Below are 19,751 nucleotides of genomic sequence, written 5' to 3'. Positions count from 1 at the left end.
TGTTCTTTACGGGTCTACTATGATAGTTTTTTCTAAATTTATTTATCAGGAATTACCTATCCCGACCAATGAAAATTAAAGAGCGGGTAATTATTCTTTTAATTAAAAAATAACCGTATAATATGCAAGCTTTGAGCAAATTATTCATACTTTTAAAGCACCATGTAAGATAAACGCTATACTTAGCATGTTCCTATATATTATTTTTTTATAATACCAATGTTTCAAATATCGATGAGTAAACCTGGGCCAAAAAATGAATAATTTGTAAAAACATGAAAAAAACCAACAAGAATCGTTCATCAATACAGGCAATATAAACTAACACAAAATACTTGTATTTATCTAAAAAGATCATCTGAATTGTTTGTTCCCCTAGCTGGTCAACTCATTCTTTCTGTAAGCGTTATAGTAGTAGATAAACATTGACAGATATAATCAGAAATACGACCTTTACCTTATAATAATCTCATTCTAAAGAAAGAAGCAACCAGTTGAGTTGGTAGTAATTTCAGAACATTCTCGAGTCTTGGTTGGTACCCTTAATTATTTGCTGAACTGGTCACTGATTGCAAATGACCCGGCAGGCCATTATATTAAGATTTCTTTATTACTTTGATTGTCGTGTTGTCATGAAGAAAAATATTTCGTTTACAATTTCGGCACAAAACATTCGGCAACAAAACTACTATTATCAATAACCTTAGATAAATGTAAAATAAAATTTAATTAATTCTGTAAATAATTAATATATTTATGTTGTTATGGTTTATTGATTTAAATAAGATTGATAAAAATTATAATATATAGATGACCGATAATGCATTAGACGTACATGGTACATGGTACATAACTGCGACGTTGTTGCATTTCAAAAAGTAGCAGTTTCTTTAAAGCAATTTACTATTTAAGAATTTTGAAAATAAATCTATGGCTATGAAATGTCATGATAAATCTATGCTAACGTAGCGTATTGTCTGATATATATCTAATCACAATTTGTTATGTAGACCATGTTCTAGTCTATTGAGTCAAGGAGGTCATCTTGCTGATAAGAATTCCCACTCTCCACTCTCTTGGAGTCAATATTAATACCAGAATTAGCATGCAGAAGAGAGAAAAATCACTCTCTAACTAAAACAGCTGTAGCCAAGCGAATTTTGTACCTAGGAACAAACTGTTTACACGTAATTAATCTGTAGAGTGTCCATTATAATATCCTAAAGTTGAATTAATTTCACAGTTAAATAAAAAAAAATTCAGGTCGTTTAGACCCACATGAGTTGCCCGCAAGGAATTATTTAATTAACTGTTTAACGTATAGCCATTTTTGTTGTATTGAAAATATCAAAATATCATTAAATGCCTGGAATAAATTAATTATTTTATTCCAGGCATCAGTTGTCAATTAACTACTCGCAATAAAACTCAATAAACAATTCTACAATACACGCGACAACAAACTCGCTTTCGAGGTTAGATTGGGCTCTACTTCGCTAATATTTGCATTAAAAAAGGGCATTGGTACCAATGGCAGGTATCACTGACCTCTAGTAAATGGTTTTAAAACTAAGGTTCCAAGCTCCAGAAAAAACATTCACAATGCTACCTTTAAAATTGATTTCGCATAATGATCCACTTTTGTAGATTTCTGCTAAAATTAATTCTTTTTATCTAACTTTTTATAAATACAAAATCTGTAAAAATTCGATTTGAAAAAAAAAATCTGGCCCAGTTTTTCTACCGTTTCCAACCAAACTCTATAATTACTCTCACAGAGACCTAAAACTATCTGAAAAAATTTGGCAAAAAAATGGCAAGAACACGTAAATCATACACAAGTCGCAATCACAAGATAATTTCCATTATAAATCACAATTTCATAATTTTCTAGTAAATCACTTTAACGATTCACCTCATTTTTTGCGCCCCAACGTTATCCCAGTCAGCCAGCATGGTCAAGTTCACATTCTCCAGTCTCCATTTCTGAGTCTTCGAATCTGGGTCACATTTCGTCATATATAATGTCTTCTTTCCCGGATCACAATCCAGACATCTTGAGTTACCTCCGTGCAAAAATTGCTGGTTTTCCACCTCGTATTTCCAATACTGATTTCCCTGACTTCCGTGGCAAGGATATAGTGTTACGGAGGCTTTATCGTTTGCATCAGAGACATCGAAACATAAAGATTTACCTATAAAATATAATACGCCATTATTATGATATTATTTCTAAATTTGAAGGAGATCTTAAAATAACGTCTTTATGTTGTAATGATAATAGTTTGAGCTGAATCTCAAGAAATTTTGAGTACATCTAGTCTTCTCTGTCAATATCTATTGCAAGCAAGTGTATCTATTGCATATCTATTGCAACAAGTTCTATTACAAGCAAGGCAAGGCCCCAATAACATTTATGTCTTTTAATAGAAGCAGTTTTTTAAGAGTTTTTTTGAAATTGGCATATGTGCATATGAGAAAAATCTATTAAAGGACGCGTTCAACTATTTTTCTTTTTCCACTTTCTTCCTGCGGTTTTTAGCTGAAGATGATTACGTATTTATCTTAAATGGTAACTTTTTCTTCTTATCTTATATATTTTGAATTGATTGTGAAACGATGCGGAATAAATACCATGAATCGTTTCGTTTATTTGGGGCATAAGACTTAATTCGGAAACTGAAAAATACAAAAGTTGTAGGTCAATCTTTATTCATTACAAAGTTGCAAATCTATGAAAACATAATATAAAGAGATTTAAATTTGTTCACCAAATAAAAATCTTAATTTAAAAAACTTATCTTATTTTACAAATCTTTAATAAATAAAATTTTCAAAATGTTGAATACAGGCTTATGCTCGTATGCAAACAGATGAAGTGACGTTTCTTATTTTCCGCTGACCCTAACTTGTGAGTACACTAAATCTTTGATATATCCCCAGAAATAAATCTGTAGAAGAATATAATCAGGAGATCGAGGTGGCCATGCAATAGAACCGCCAGGACCAATCCATTGTGGATAATTGTGATTCATAAAATTCTAGACTGCTATTCCAAAATGTACTGGCGCACCATCTTCTCTTACGATTATTGAAACATCCTTTAAAAGTGGTGGAAATTCTTCCGTGAACTGTAACTGTGGAACTGTAGGTAGTTGTCTACATTTAATCTCGTAAAAATAATTTAAGGACCATTGAGCCACCCCAAATGTTCATGGTATATTCATGACGAAAGTTAGACATATGTATTTGTTTTGGAATTTTCTACTTCCCATCTATGTAGATTTCTCAGATTGATATTATCGGAATGAAGTTGCAACCGTCCAAAGGATTGTTCTGAATAATTGAAAATTTAACTGACGTCAGGGTCCAAGTAAAATAAATTAAATGACAATGATAGTCTTCATCAAATAAACAGTGCACCTTCTCATAATAAAATGGATAATCTGCTGACAAATTTATTTCTCTGTCAAAAAGAAAATCACGTCTCCGATGCGTCTATTGGGAAATCGATGTCAGTATTTTCTAATTGCTCCACGTGCATTTGAGTTGCAGTAAACAGAAATTAAATGAAAAACACACTCAATACTGAGAAATACACTTGAAACTGAAAGCAAATTTGATATTCATACTTGATATGTACTCATATATGCATTGTTTTTTTTTTTTAAACAGAATTTGGCAACAATAATATCAAATCGAAGTTTTTACGTATGATTGCAGGTGTATCATAGAAATCCATATTGTGGCTACTTGTATTCTCTGTATATGTGGCAGATATGCACAGTGTTCTTACACGAGCCAAAATGCAGCAACAAGTTGATGCCTCTTAGATATAGTTCTTTCTCTTCAAGTGATTTTTCCATATTTCAACAAATTTTTATTGAGGAAATTAACATAGGTATCTCTAAATAGTTTTTTATTTGATATAGCTTTTAGAAACCACGTTACCCCATATTTGAAAACTAATTCAATTTTATCAATGTTTAATAAATATAAACGACATATTTTTTTGTTTATATAAAGAGTAATAAAAAGCGGAGATCACCCATATCTAGGAGCATTTTTTAATTCTCGTGACCATACTCACTTTAGTAGAAATAATTTTGATTGAATAGTTTGATTACATAAATCAGCCGATTTTCAACAATCTTTTAGCCATTTTGCAATACAAACGATGAATATCCTTCCACATGATGTAAAATAAATGTGGCCTAACCGTTTCGAGGGCTTCATTAAATCGCATCTTCTGAGGGAGCAAAAGGAATCATTTAAATTTGTTTATTTTGAGCATGTTGATGTATTTGTATTAAATATGCTTTACTAGTTTTAAAACGCTTCTTATAAATTAAATTATTATGTAATACATTTTTTATTTTTGGTGTTGTCAATGTTCGCCCGCCTTATGCATATCTTAAGTTTTCTCTGACAATTGAAATTTACATCTCATTACTTTGTTTTACTTTATTTTTATTCTTCTTTTTTTCTCCCATTTTGCATCTTTTACTTTTAGGATGTATAAGTTTTGTTTCTATCTTACATTTATATACGTCAGTTATATTTAATTTTATTAACAAGGTAGTCCTTATTTGTCATCTTTTTTCTATTATTATTGTGTTCTGACTATAACTCTGTATTATAAAAACAAATAAAAAAGTTTCGAGCTTGAATTTCTAATACAATTTACTAAAGTAACATTTATTTTGGTGACATTAAGATAGCACAATCCTATTGGTTTTTAAAACAAGTGTGAAATAAAACAGACACCAGGGAAATGAGAGAAAAAAAGATAAAATGAGAAGTTCTTATGTGGTGTGCTAATTTAAATGTGCTTATTTGTCTGTTTTTATAAGCTTGTAACTTTGGAGCAAATAAGGATCCACCTACCACCTAGTTTTTGGGTTTTTTAGTCTTGGAATTAAGTCTACTTTATGCTCCCGAAATTTGAACCCAACGGCACGGAAAACATGCACCTATATTTTTATGTATATACAGATCGTGTTATCGTGAGCTACGTATTACCAAAAATAATGGCAATACCGCTTGGTTGCGGCTTGCAGGCGGCGGAATTTTTCGTTTTTATTTTTTGAACCGGAAGTCAGCAGACCTCACTTTGCTGTGTTACTGCACGTTGCATTAATAATTTTTGAGCGTTATTTTCGTGTTTTTTTCACTATGGCTGTTTATACCCCTTCCGAAAGAGTTCAAGTAGCTAAATGGTTTTATGGAGGCAATTTGGTAGTACAATGTAGAGATTTGTTTTCAGTGACATTTGAGAATAGACCGATTCCTTGTGCAAAAACGGTTTTAAATGTGGTTACAAATTTTGAGACATCTTTTTGTCTTCAAGGTTATAAAAAATGCCACATAAAACGTCAGGAACCACCTGTTGAAGTGGTCCAGGATATAGAACGGCGGGAAGAAATGGTTTGCAGTACCCTAAAACTTGATTCGACATGGTCCACTAGAAGTATTGGAGAGGAACTGGGAATGAGCAATAAAACTGTTGCTCGTATCTGGAAAAAATATGGGTACAAATGTTTAAGTATTCAAAAACTCAGGAAATATTTCCTGAAGACCACTGGCGAAGAATGGATTTTGTGAAACCATGATGGAAAACGCAAATGAAAACGAATATTTTGTTTTCTGATGAATCTTCTTTTCCATTACATGGCAAACACAATCCTTCCATTGTTCGTTATTGGTATCAGGAAAACGAGCACAGAAGTTTTCAGTTGCGTACCCAGTATCCTCAAAAATTGAATGTTTGGGCTGGTATTTTGGGCGACAATGTTATAGGGTCATTTTTTTATTGATGGCACTTTAAACGCCCAAAAGTACCTTGAGTTGCTGCAAAACCAAGTTCTTCCTGCCATTCAAATTCTACCTGATGTAGACCTGGGATCGGTTTAATTTCAGCAAGATGGCTGTCCTGCTCATAACGCGGCTAGGGTAAAAGAATTTTTAACAAATACTTTTCCTAACCGCCTTATTAGTGGGACTGGCGATATTAAATGGCCTCCTAGATCCCCAGATTTGTCTCCAAATGACTTTTATCTGTGGGGTTACGTTAAGCAGACCATTTACAAGCGTGAATTTAGTAGGCCAACAAATTTAGAGGAGTTGCGAAATAAAATTGTCGAAGGTGCCAATTCCATTTTACCTGAAACTCTTTTGGAGGTGCGAAATAGCTTTTACGATAGGTTAAGTTTTTGTTTAGCGAAATAAGGCGGTTTATTTGAGCCTTTTATTTAAAAAATGATATGTTGTTAAGTTTGTTTATTAGAGTTTTATTTCTGATTTTTTATTATATTTTTATCAGAGTTGATATTTTACTTTTTATTTATAGAATAATTTTAATTTTCATTATGCAAAACACAGCATATTAAACATTTTAAGATCACAATTCTATGCGGGTTTTACACATTGTCATGTCTGTAAAACCCGCATTAGAATAAATATTTTAAAAATGCCTGGATTTTCGCGTAATATTTTGGGACATTTTGTCGCCAAACGACGCAACTCCCACGAAGGTCACATGTTTACTAATCCCGTCCTCGGGCCGGCCGGGGCGGTGCTCTGTCGCAGGCACTCGTACACGCGCGACGTTGCAAAATTTCGTCTCTATACGGTTTCCTATAAGTAACGAACGAAAACACGATCTGTATATATAATATGTCTCTGTCTCTACAAAATTTACGCTAATAGAATTAAGGTCATATCTACTGATAATCAGCAAGAAAGTACAGAATTTCTATTTATAATTTTTGAAATTATTTCATATGATCTCATTTGCACCGTTAGAGATACTAGATCTAGAAATCCTCATCTTAAAAGACATTCTACAAATCTCGGACTATTTAAGAATGCACATTTTAAAATTCAAAATTCAATGGTAATTCTAGTACCTATTTTTAATGAACACCAATGTAGCCTAAGTTGGTGTGTCAACTACTTAAGAATGAATCTAAAATTCTAATTATACCTAGCAAATTTTAATGTCGCAATTTATGGTTGAACCATTGTGACGAAATAAACTCTAGATGGCTTTGTTATAATCTCATTGATAATAGTATCTCTTGAATGAAGAAAATCAGTATGCTGTTGTCCAAAATAACAAGTCAAATACAAAAATGCTCTGTTATTTCGTACAAAAAGTCCAGAAACAATTTACGAGAACTGTTTCTAATTCGACCAGGTCACTTTAACAGAATAGCATCTCATTTAAAAAAAGTCAATGTGACGTCATAATAAATCATGATAATTTTTTTCTGTTCATTAACAATATCTCCATAGATTTGCCACAACTGAAAACTCCTAATACTATAACTTATCCATAAATATACAACTTCGACATCTTACTTACCCTAAGAAAATTCAAGAACAAATTAAACAGCAAAAATATTATATAATAATTATTGTATTATTTTCATTATTTTGTATTTTAGTTTGAGGCATTTATTTGAATCAAAAAAGTAGGTTCGTTAAATCAATTTCTTTAAAACTTTCACAAAAGTTAATCAACGTTGACTCCATTAACCCCACAGATAGAGATATTTAACAAGAAAACTAATAATTATACAGGCATCTAAACTATCAAATACCTCGCAAGATTTTTCACATGTTTCGGAAGTCAAGTACCTTAGTGTGACACTCGACAACAAACTAAATTGGAACTCTCATATTACAAGAGAATACAGAAAGCATATATCTCATATAAGTAAAGGAGCACATTTGGTAGAACCTAGGTTTCTTCCCTATTCTTATGAGGCTCTATACATCTGTCATAAGGCCTATGCTAACATATGGCACATGCCTAGAGCCATGAAGTAGATCAGATCGCAATTTGTCGTAAGCTACACTATATTCAAAGAATAGCATCCCAATCCGTGTCTGACGATCCTAAACATTAAGGATATTGACTCAATAATGACTCGCTCTGCGGGAAATGCGTGTATTCGCCTGCAAACGGTTTTCTTTGGTCTTTTAGAATTAGTTTAAATCTTATTAGTGAACAGTTAAAGATTTTTGAAAAAATAACAAAATATCAAGAGTAGGTAAGTCTGGTTAGAGTGAATGCCATATAATAATGGAAAGCAAAATGAAGATGAGTTCTTAGAGTAATACACTTCACGCAATCATAATGAGTTATATAGTTGCTTTGCAGTGTGTTGAAGTAGCAAGAGAGAATAAAATAAAATAATTCAATTTTAACCAATAGCAAAAATGTATTCGCATGACTTTAAAACTTAATTCTGAAACTTCAAGCAAATACAGCGAATAGCAAAAAAGTAGTCCAAAAAAACTAAAATTTCTAGAACTTGTAGACATTTTTTTATCCAAAAAAGCTCTAAATGGGTTGTTTTTCTAGTAAAACAAATTTCAATTACTTTTTAGCCTATGCATCAGTATAGTTTTTTTTTGCGTTCACTCACTTGTTTTTCTTTTTTGGTCAGTTCATAACCTGCCTTTGAGCTTTTACCTCTGAATCTTTTAAAATCGCTTAAAGGTTTTAAATTTGTATAACATCGTCTGACAGAAATTTGATCCATTTTTTAATTAATTTAATTCTAACAGTATACCGGATGACTTATAAAAGAAATTTTAACAGATTCATCATCGAGTATTGAGACATGCCAAACTTCAGTGTTTCGCCACCCCTACAACCGAAGATGTGAATCTTCCTTAAAAAGTGCAAATTTTCAAGTTGGAGGTGCCCGCACATAATTGAGTAGCGACTATTTAAAAAAATTATTAGTGATAATTTACATTTTTCAGTAATAATACTACATTATTTATTTACCTTTAACCCTGATATCTTTGTGCCAAGTAAGCGTGAAGTTTTGGTCAGATTTGCTATCGGTCCCCTTGGTACACTCGGCGAGCCCCACAACACTGAATTTTCCACCAAACTTAGCATCCACACACAACTCGGGAGCAGCCAAGTTCCTTATCTCCCCCCAGCCAAAGTTCCCCGGTTCAATCGGTGGATATTTCAGAGGCAAATCAAAAGCGACATTCTCCATGAACCACTTGAAAGGTTTACAATGTAACTTTTCCCTTATCGCCCTCTGTTTACTCAAATCACCGGGATCGATCATTTTGTAATGCGGCCTCCTCATGTATAAATATTGAGCGTATTCGTCCATCCAGACCTCGGCCACTCTACGATAATTGCGTCCTACGAAATCGCCTTTACCGGGGTTCGGAAACGGTGCGTATTTTCGGTAAATATGACCGACGCGGGAACAGGGAGCGTCATACATTTCGCCTCCGCACTGCCAGATTTTGAAGCTGAGCTCGTATTGTTCCCCGCCCCAGATATCGAGACCCTCGTCGTATCCACCGATTTCCCAAAAGAAGCGAGTGCTGATGGCAAACAGACCACCGGCCATTACGGGACTTTTGAACGGTTCGGCCGGATGAGCAAGGTCTTCAGGTAAAAGCGGTAGTCTGTGGATAAAAAAATAAAAAACTAGGAATACGGTCGAGGGATTAAAATACATTTAATTTCACTCCGCAAAATTAATACAGTACAAACAGGGTGTCTGCGAAAGGTTGGGAAATATCGAAACTGGAAATACTACAGACCAAAATATATCAACTATACATTAGTCCAAAAGTTGATAGTTCACGAGATACAGGGTGTCAAAATCTGAAATGCTTCATAAGCAATAAGGAAAAATAGAAAATAAAGTTGTAACTTTAAGACCCTGTATCTCGCAAACTATTAACTTTTAGACTAAGGTATGTTTGGGTCAATTTACATATTTTGGTAATTTACATAACTTTATAATGACATACCGTTGTATAAGGAAAAAAAATAGAACTGGTTTAGTATTCATTCAAGTGTAGTGAATGCGTACAAATATTTTTTTATATCGTGGTTTTTTGAACTTTCTGTTGCATCTTTCTTCAAGAGAAACAATTCGACTTGCCAAAACGTAAAGTATTTACGTTTGCCGAAATAGGCTGCAATTATTTGGCGCTTGAAAGCTGGAGAATTACTTAAATGTCAGCATTGCAAAAGCATTTGACGTAAGGTTAGTGACGTGTAATAATACATTTTATGCATACTTCTTTTATTTTGCTACGTGGCACATTCGTAGTATCCATGAATAAGAAAAATCGTAATAAAATACAGGATGCATTTGAAAGCAGCTCTCCATTAAGAAAAGTGTCAAATAGGCATGGTAAACAACTAAACATTGACGGCGCATTATTTAAATGGTTCAAGTTCAAATAAGTCGCAATATTCCCATAAGGAGTCCTATATTACAAGCACAAGCAGACGTTTTTGCTAAGCAACTTAAGTTGGACGATTATAAATGTACAGTGGTATGGGTTGAATAATTTAGAAAGATAAAGAAGTAGCAGATGAGGGGATTTGTAATGATTGGATAACGGCAGGTTCATCAAATTTACGAATGGATACATAGACGATGAATTTTTTTATGAAACCGGCTTTTTTTTAGAATGATGCTAGACAGAACAATAACATTTAAAGGAGAAAAATGTGTCAAAGGGAAACTTTCCAAACCAAAAGACGTTCTCGTAGCCGCAAATAACCTGAATTAAAACAGCTAAAACTTGTAGAACTTATTCCAGGAGGACCTGTAAGAGTCTCCTAAGTACTCATTAACTTATTCCAGACACTTGGAGGTAATCTGAGGGTCTATTCGAGGAATCTAAGCCACTTCAACTGCCTGTAAGATTCTTCTAAGAACTGAAATTTATTACAGGCACTTCAGGATGATTTATGGTTCTAGTCTAGAAATCTAAGTCACTTTGACTGCCTAGAAGTGTCTTCTAATTATTCTTAACTCTTTTTCAGGTACTCAGGGAGTCACTTTTACTGCCTGTAAGAGTCTTCTGCATACACTTAAACTTTTTCCAGGCACTTGCGGTTTTATTCAATTTTTTTTCAAATTCTAGTCTAGAAATCTAAGTCACTTTGACTGCCTGGAAATGTCTTCTAATTATTCTTAAGCCTTTACCAGGTACTTAAAGATAATCTGAGGGTCTATTCAAGGAATCTGAGTCACTTTAACTGCCTGTAAGAGTCTTCTGAATACACTTAAACTTTTTCCAGGCACTTGAGGTTAATTTATTCCATTTTTTTTTCAAATTCAAAAATAGTTTATTCAATGATTGCTAAAAATACAACTAAGTAAAAAAAACAAATTATTAAATGAATAAACAGTTAGAGCAAACTAGTGCGCCAGCGCGTAGCATTTATGGATTCATTTTTTTCACAGTTTTTGGTTTTTCCAGTTAGATTTTTAGGAAATTTAATATTTGGTCCTTCGAGTCTAAATATTTAATGAAATTTAACTTTTGTCCTGAATTTTTAACCCTTCAAGACGTATTTTTTTTAAACCTTATTTTTGCCGTGATATTTGGTCCTTCGATCAATTTTTATTTTTAATTTATTTTTTCTTTCTCAATTCTTAGCTTTTCGAGTCAAAGACTTTTATAAAATTTTAATTTTTGAATCTTAAGCTAAATTTCTATAGAATTTGTTTTATGGTCCTTCAATGATCCAGAAATTGAATTTTTTTGTCGAAATTGGTAATATGAGATCGCTTGACGCAGCATACCATAGCAGTGAAGCAATGCAGTAACGAACCGTCGTAAGAATAACTACGCTCGTAAGAATATTTAAATATTAAAGATTGTTTGTTGTCTGAAGTTGCCAAATTTAACGTGACTGGATTTTTATTTAAGGGGACCATGGAGCAAATACATAATAAGGTAAGAAGGAAGAACTAAGTAAGCATAAGAAAGTAATTTAAAAACTTATTCACAGGGTAGTTGTGGAGACAATTTACTTTTATTTTATAAACTGTATGCCTGGCTAACCTCGTTGTATCCGAAGATTGAAAGTACCAGATTAATTTAATTATAATATAATATTTTAAATAAAACTAAAACAAAAATCAATATGTTCTGAACTCACCTTTTATAAAAGAACTCCCAATCGAAAGCGCCTCTTGCCCCCTCATCCTGCGCTCTATACTCAAAAGTTTCGAAGTCAATAACATCAATAAATGGGCACACGCATACTCGATAATCTTGGGCAATCGGTTCCAGTAAAGGAGGTAACCAGTTCACGTTAGCTTCAGTATGAGAGTCTAAAAATAGTAAGACTTCGGCAGTGGCAGCTTTAGCTCCGGCTATACGGGCCCTTATGAGACCGCTACGTTCTGGCAGGTGAATTACTGATACTTTTGTAAAGTTCGCAGCTAAATAGTCGTCTAGAGGCTTTTTACTGAAATCTTTTGTGCTGAAGTCATCTACTAGGATTATTTCTTTTAATAGTTCTGGAGGCGAGCTAAAAAAGAGTAAAATCATCTTTATACATGACATTTTAATTGTTTTTTAAACTCAAGTTGTGAAATAATCAGAATCATCTTACAGAAACAAATACAGGATGTTAGTTAAGTAGGTGGCCAAACTTCCAGGGATGATTCTTTAAGAGATTTTAAGATCAAAAATATAAGTAAACATCGTGTCACAAGTCCGTATCACAAGTCCGGTGATGCTTCCTTGTGAAGATACAGAAGGTCAAAAATTAACATGTTATTAATTCTTAAAATAATTCTAGAGAAATTTCAGCTTTAACGGTATGTATTTTATTTTTGTATATAGAAAACAGTTATTGTAAGTGACAAAAATATTAAAGGACTTTTATGCAACTTTAATTGCTTTATAATAATTATTTTGTCCTATTTCTATTTTCATGGAGTAATTTTGTAGGATTATTCCAAGGCGTTTGACATGATAAATCTAAAGTTGCTATGTCATAAGCTTCACTACTATGGATTTAAACAAAGACCGATAAACCTAGTTAAATCATATTTTCTTAATTGTTACCAAAAAGTCTTTTCAAACAGTATCTATTTAAATGAAATGAATAGTAAGTCAGAGGTCCACAAGGGTCTATTTTCGGACCATTGCTTTTTTTAATATATACTGTGGATATTTTGAATGCTCTTGTCAAGTACAAGCATATGCAAATGACATGAATACTATCTTTTTAATCATAAAAATTACCACACAAAATATAAACAATGATGTTAAGATACTAGAAAAGTAATCAAAAGCTCATAATCTTGTTTGGAATCCAACCAAGTGGATTGCTTTGCTTTTTGGTAATCGTAATCAAATAAAATTTGTAGGCGAGAACATGATTATAATAATATAACATTACCTTTTGTTAGTCATGCTCGTAATTTAGGTGTTATACTCGACTGTGATCTTAGATTTAAGCAGCATTTAAAGTCTCTTTTTCAAGCAACTTACTCTGTCTGTAAAAATGTATTCCTGTGGAACTCTCATCTCTCAGTGTAAACAAATTAAAATTTCGTATAAATTTACCCTAATAAAACATCAATTTTTAGTTTAAATGTATGGCTGCATTGGTTCTATGCCCTATATGTTTATAATGTTTATATGAGTATTGCTTTAATTTATGTAGTCAATAGTGATTTCAATTTGTAGTTCACTCCATGCTTGTACTTGGCTACTTGTTTAATGACTGTATAAATATTGCTTATGTAATTATTGATCAGTTGTATGGTTGAGTGGAGTAGTCTATGGATAGTCTCTAGACTTTGCCATAGAGCATACCCTGCTTAATTTTTTTTCTAAATTCTGTATAATGGATATTTAATAAAAGCTATATTTATTTTACAAAAAAAAATATTTTTAGCTAGCATTAATTTTTATAATATTTTTCTGAATTTCTAGGACTAGAATATAAAAAGGATCATATAAAAAGGAAAAAAATCACATTAGTGACTAAGAAATTTTGTATGAGTAAAAACTATTATGACTGTTTAAATAAACTGGTCCCAAAGTTCAATAATTAGTATTCAATAAGTGAAATATTTCTTAGTAATTGAGTCTCAACCCAAAGAACGACGACAATTTATAGACAGAATAGAGAAATATTAAGCGCTTTATTCAGATATCTAACCAATGCAGGAGTAACAGAAGAATTGCAGCTCTACAGATGTAGGTGAAGTGATCACATGATCTGTCGACCCAATTTGTTCAAGGTTCTTCAGTTAGGAAATGATACAATTCATTTGTGGGTATTCAAGGGCTTTTAGGCAATATTTGTCCATAAATTAATATTTAGAGCCACATATGAAGAAATATCTGTAGGGATCAGTATTGAATTGCTCCACTATGCACAGGTAGTCAATATATCTGATTTGCGTACCAGCAACAGTTAAACAGTGATAAAGTTATGATTTTTTTTTTACAGTAATAAAGTTATGAATAAAATGAGCAAATATTATGGATGATCTAAACATCAATAAAAATGCTTTATCAAGGCAGAAAAATTAAAGAAATGCAAAGTTAACGACACCGAAATTAACCGACCTAACCCTTACCATTTCTAGAATAGACAGTATATTAAAAGATTGAAATCAATCTATTATTAGATACAATTGTTAATGAATGGCTCAACAATCCTAAAGAAAAGTTACCAAGAGCCAAAAGTAACCAGATTTTGGAGACAATTCACAAATATGGCTAAAACTTAAATGAGGCTCTATTAAACTACTAAAAAAATAAAAATCGTGGTGCATAATTTGATATTCATAGACATTGATAGAGCTGCAAATGAATTATTATAAAAGGATCAGTAGAGCAGAGTTTAACTGAAAAATAGTGTATTTGACTAAACTGAATCTAGTGCTGCCTATGTTTAATCCTAATGAATTATTGGAGTTTATTTTTTGCATTGTCCCCGTATATTACACTTCTCAAACAATGTTGATATAAATATTAACTGGGTTTTTTTGCAACTAAATCCCTTAAATAATCCAAATTAACACAAAGTATTTCATTAATCTTATAATAAATATACTACATTAACAAAGCCTATATTTGCAAATGTTTATAAAGCCGGCAAAGGTATTTAAATATCCAACCTTGGGTGATAAAAAACGAGTTGTTTTTTAGTACAATGGGTATTAGATATTAACATTAAAAAATGATAAAATATTTGTTTTTTTCATAAGTATTTAAAAATATGTTGAAACCACTGTAAGAGTAAAGCACAAATAAATATTCAAATAGAACCAAAATACCAAATAATATGAAATAAGTTTAGACTAGTAAAGTGTAATTACTTTAAAGTTACCGGATTATTTAATTAGGCTAGTCGGCTAGCTATTTGCTGTTTTTTCAAATGTAATATTTTAAAATTATAAATTTTAAATTTAGTTAAGTTAAATTTGGGCTAAATATCACTTTTAGAAATATCAAATCCAATCGTTTATTTCCATCGACATCATAACAATATATAGGAATTGTCAATAAAAAACTACAATGCTAATAAAAATAGTATAAAATTACACGATATGAAAGAAAACAAATTTAACTAAATTTAGTCAATAAATCTACAGTTAAAGAACTCTGTCAACAAGTAAAAAAGACAGTCAGCTACAATGGTCCTAAGAGCTTTCTTAAAAGTTGGAAGTCTTAGCTCTCTTTATTCTACATGGGAGATGATTAAAAATTTTGAGAGATGTAATATGATACTACTAGCATATAATTTATATAATAAATACTAGGATGCGCATCTACAAATCCATAACATACCAATCAAGAAAAATCACTGGATATTGAATGTACAATAAAATGTACCTATAGGCCAAAGAAGACAAACTAACACACTAACTTAACAAATAAATTAAATAGGAATGTAAATGGGACAAAAATTATTTTTTAAAAATATATGCACTGAATCACACCACACCCAGCTCGCAGAGTCTCGCGATCCCTCTGATAAAGTAGGATATCTAGCTAGAGAATTTAAACTACATACACAAAGTACAATCTACACAACAGAAAGGTATAGTAGATCCAATTATAATAGCGGAAGTATAAAGACAACCCTGCAAAGATTATATAAGGCAGTTAGCCCACAACATCCACAGAACAAGCAGCACCACAAGAAAGAGAAGCATGGATTTTAAAATCAAAAGTAGAAAAAGCTATAACACTCAAAAACAGTAAAGAAAATGGGGCAGGTGACATCACAGCTAAAATACTTAAAGAACAAATGTAATGCAGAGGTTACACTCTAAAATATGTGAAAAGGGCAAATGACTAACCGACAGAATATAATAACTACTGCAGAACAGTTAACTCTCATTCCACATGCAAGCAAAATATTACTCCACATCATTAATGAATATTTCCACTTTCATGAATATCGGATGAACAGAGAGGGTTCATACCAGGTAAAGGTATACAAGAGCAGCTTCTCAATGCAGCATATCAGTAAAAAAGCAAGGTAACACAAATTAGAAATTATATTTGTGCTTCATGGATTATATGAAAGCATTTACCATATGAACTGGATACTTCTGTGGTGAGTGATGGGTGAAATGGTTTTCCCAAGCATCTGGTTCCAAGTCTTATTCACCCCAAGTCTTATGTCTCTTATACAAAATTACAATAACTACATATTATATGGAAGGTAATAATAATAAAAATATATCCCTCAATAAGTAGAAACTATGCTTAGACTGTATTGTATGAATTTGGTAATTACTTTATATGTACATCACAATTTTAGTGTAAACCAAGGTGTTTGCATATGGGCCCCTTAGGCGTTTCTGCAGATGTGGCATACACTTTATTTCAGTGGAATAACTCTTCAGGAAGCATTGGATATTTCTTATAACCAGGGAAATGTTTTTGCAATATATATTTAGCGACTGGATACTACTCAGTTAAAAATGACAAAGATTTGGCGGACAAGGATGAGGAAGGACTGCACAGGCTGCTGAAATAATTTTTGCTAATAATGAGATAATGGAAGGATTAGTTCAACAGGGCAATGAAGCTGTAGTGTTGTGCAGACTCATTCCATGGGCATCTGGAAGCACCCATGTAGAAGATGAGACTGAAGTGACTCTAAAAAATAAAGTAAGAGCCTACTTGACCACAATTTACAAGCCCAGTGACAAAGAGTATCAAGCGACTACTCTAAGTATAACCAAAGGACATATTACGCCGTTTTTCTTCAATGATTTGTCACAAAAGATTATGACTGAATCCACCAATTACTCTTTACTAAAAAACAGCCCAGACAAAAAAACTCTATCATGAATTAAAAGTTTTCATAGGAATACCTAACATTAGTTATATAGTATAAATGTTTTACCATTCAAAAGAAATTACTGGGAAAATTCAAATGACATGAAAGACATATCAGATGCTACAGGAAGTGACATCTGATATGTCTTTATTGATTTTTTTTTTATTGGCTAATATATTCTCATTATATGGCCATCAGGGCTTATAGAATGCTACCTGCTGATATTAGGAGCATTGATTCTACAGTCCAGTTTAAAAAAGCTGTTTACCACTGGTTCCAGATTAAATGTTTTTATCATTTTACTTTTAGATAATAATTGTAACTTATGTTAGATGTTAAGAATATTTATTTTAAATTTTATTATTTTGTTTATATATGGCTCTATGAATTCTAGATAAGAAAAATCAGTGTATCCTATGGGAGCTAGATCCTCCTTTATATGACATTGCCTTGTTGTTCTGTATACGATTTTGTTGTTGATAATTATAAGATTGGCCCAACTGACGAGATGTACAAACATCATACACCTATAGATCATTTAAAAACTAAATTTATTCAGCATTTCATTCCAGAAGATACCTTATAAACTACCAAATTTATCATGCACAAAATTCCAGGTCTAACCTAAAATATGAACAAATAGTTGGAAAACTGGCAGCACCTCTCTTACAAATGATTGTCGAGTTGGGTAACAAAAAGACCTTCAGATACAACTTTCCAGCCTTTGTGGACTTTGTATGGACTGTTAAAAAATTCCATTGCCAATAAAAATATAATTTCCATAGAATATTTTTTAACATTTTTGTTCAGTATGTGCCTTTAGAAGTAGACTAAGGCCTAAAGGTCCCATGTATTTTTTTATTTATTTTATATACAAATTTTTTAAAAAACTCTAATCATACTTTGGACACCTAATTAAACAAGCTAAATGTTAAAAAAGCACTTATTTGAAAAAAATATATTCTCCTCTTTAATGGGTTTAATAGACCTTGACTTGATTAAATTTTTTCTTACCGATTTATAACACTAGTAACAGTCCTTAACAAGGTAGTCCAGTGCTCATTATGAAATGGAACAATCACACTAACAGAAGGCAAATGCTTCAAATACTTTTTCTTTTTGCACTGCTTATGCCTGATATCTGGAATTGATCTGTCCAAAGCGATCTTGTCACTTACAGCGGCATTAAACCCATTCACCCTAAAAAGCTTTTCATAGTTTCTCTCAGTTTCTAAGGCACTTAAGTGGGCTGGTTTGCCTTGTTCTCCTGGCCCCTTCCGTTTGGCTTCCCTTCGAATAAAATTAATGTCATGCCAGTCAATTTTTTCATTAGTTAAAATGCTTTTGGCCGCAATTGGGTGGTTCTGTGGTGCATTCACATCCCCCTTATCCATGGAATGATAAAATAATACTGTTAAAAAACCCGTCACAGCCGAAATGAGGCATAATTTAACTAAAGTTTTAAGATTTCGTCGCATTGTAGCTTAGTCGAAAATCAGTCTGAAAATGAATAAAATAACACGTTTAATTGCAAATGTCCACACCTTAATCCCTGATAATCACTCGAACTAACTGTTATCAGGTTTTTTATAAATATTAATGTATATTTTCTAATAAAAAAAAATTCGCTACCTTGAGTGAACATTTTTCTAACCTATTTGATTTGAAGTTTAAAATGTCAAAACAAATAACAAATAACACAAGTATTTCGGGAGGGGTCTAGGTCGGCGTGCAGACAGCATCTTGTACTGTGGTAGTAAAAGTTCTTCTCGAAAAAGAAGTCAGTGTCAACGTTAAAGCTTCTTTCACATTTGCCGTAACAGATTTAACGTCCGTAACTGTTTTATTTTAGTGTTTTAGAACATAAAATCAAACGGAATTATCTCCTAAAATTTAAATTTTATTCATAATTAAACTGGGGACATATTACAAGATCACACGAGGACATCAGAGAGCTTATATAAAATTTTAAAATACAGTTATAAACCTAAATAAAATTTTGACAAAAAGAATTAATTTTTGATCATAAAAACCGTTAATCTGTTAGTACAGACGAAATAACCCTTAAAAAATAATTAATTTGTATAAAATAAATCAAAGGCGAAACAAATATTAATAATAATAATAATAAAAAAGAAAATTAATGCAGAACGGGAGAGCGGTAGATGCGGCAGTGGATAAACGAACCAAGGAGCGTATCGCCCAGTTTTTAAGACCTCAAAAAAAAGCAAAATGCCAATGTCTACAAGGGGTAAAGACATTTTTTTTTTTATTTATTTATTTACGGGATGTCCACATTCTAACAAAATTACAAAATAAATTATATCCTAACCCTAAATGTATATAATTATTCTGCCATCAACAAATATATTAATAAGGTATATAACGAACTTGATCTGAGTATCTAGAGTATTAAATATCCAAATTTTCTATACATCAACAATATACCTATCTAAATGTATATTAATATGTAGCAGCCCAAGATATACAAATAAGATAAAACTTCAAGAAAAATTTAAGCACAAAATAACCTTGGCCAAAAAAAATTAATAGAACAATATATAGTTTTTCCCAATTGAGCAAAAACACATAAAAAAAAACTAAAAAACATCCCTATGCACTA

The 19,751-nt window shown here is 32.0% G+C and overlaps 1 protein-coding gene across 1 annotated transcript; it reads right to left on the bottom strand.

The window, feature by feature from the left end:
* Positions 1 to 1,845: 1,845 nt before the first annotated feature.
* LOC126738857 (N-acetylgalactosaminyltransferase 6) lies at positions 1,846 to 18,890 on the bottom strand. Its single transcript, XM_050444320.1, has 5 exons — positions 18,761 to 18,890; positions 18,143 to 18,628; positions 11,960 to 12,334; positions 8,804 to 9,453; positions 1,846 to 2,195 (listed from the first exon to the last, which is right to left on the bottom strand). Exons 2-5 carry the CDS (start codon positions 18,604 to 18,606, stop codon positions 1,912 to 1,914), a joined length of 1,773 nt encoding a protein of 590 aa, XP_050300277.1. The 5' UTR covers positions 18,607 to 18,628; positions 18,761 to 18,890; the 3' UTR covers positions 1,846 to 1,911.
* Positions 18,891 to 19,751: the final 861 nt, after the last annotated feature.

The sequence above is a fragment of the Anthonomus grandis genome, chromosome 7, assembly GCF_022605725.1.
Source record: "Anthonomus grandis grandis chromosome 7, icAntGran1.3, whole genome shotgun sequence".
NCBI classification, from domain to species: Eukaryota; Metazoa; Arthropoda; class Insecta; order Coleoptera; family Curculionidae; genus Anthonomus; species Anthonomus grandis.
Note: the sequence above shows the minus strand (reverse complement) of the source record. Positions and strands in the feature narration are given on the sequence as shown.

Coding starts and splice junctions, on each gene's coding strand:
- LOC126738857 (XM_050444320.1), bottom strand. CDS start 18,606: ATGCGACGAAATCTTAAAACTTTAGTTAAATTATGCCTCATTTCGGCT. Junction 12,335..18,142: donor GTTACTAGTGTTATAAATCG/GTAAGAAAAAAT, acceptor ACTCTTTTTTAG/CTCGCCTCCAGAACTATTAA. Junction 2,196..8,803: donor CAAAGATATCAGGGTTAAAG/GTAAATAAATAA, acceptor TATATTTTATAG/GTAAATCTTTATGTTTCGAT.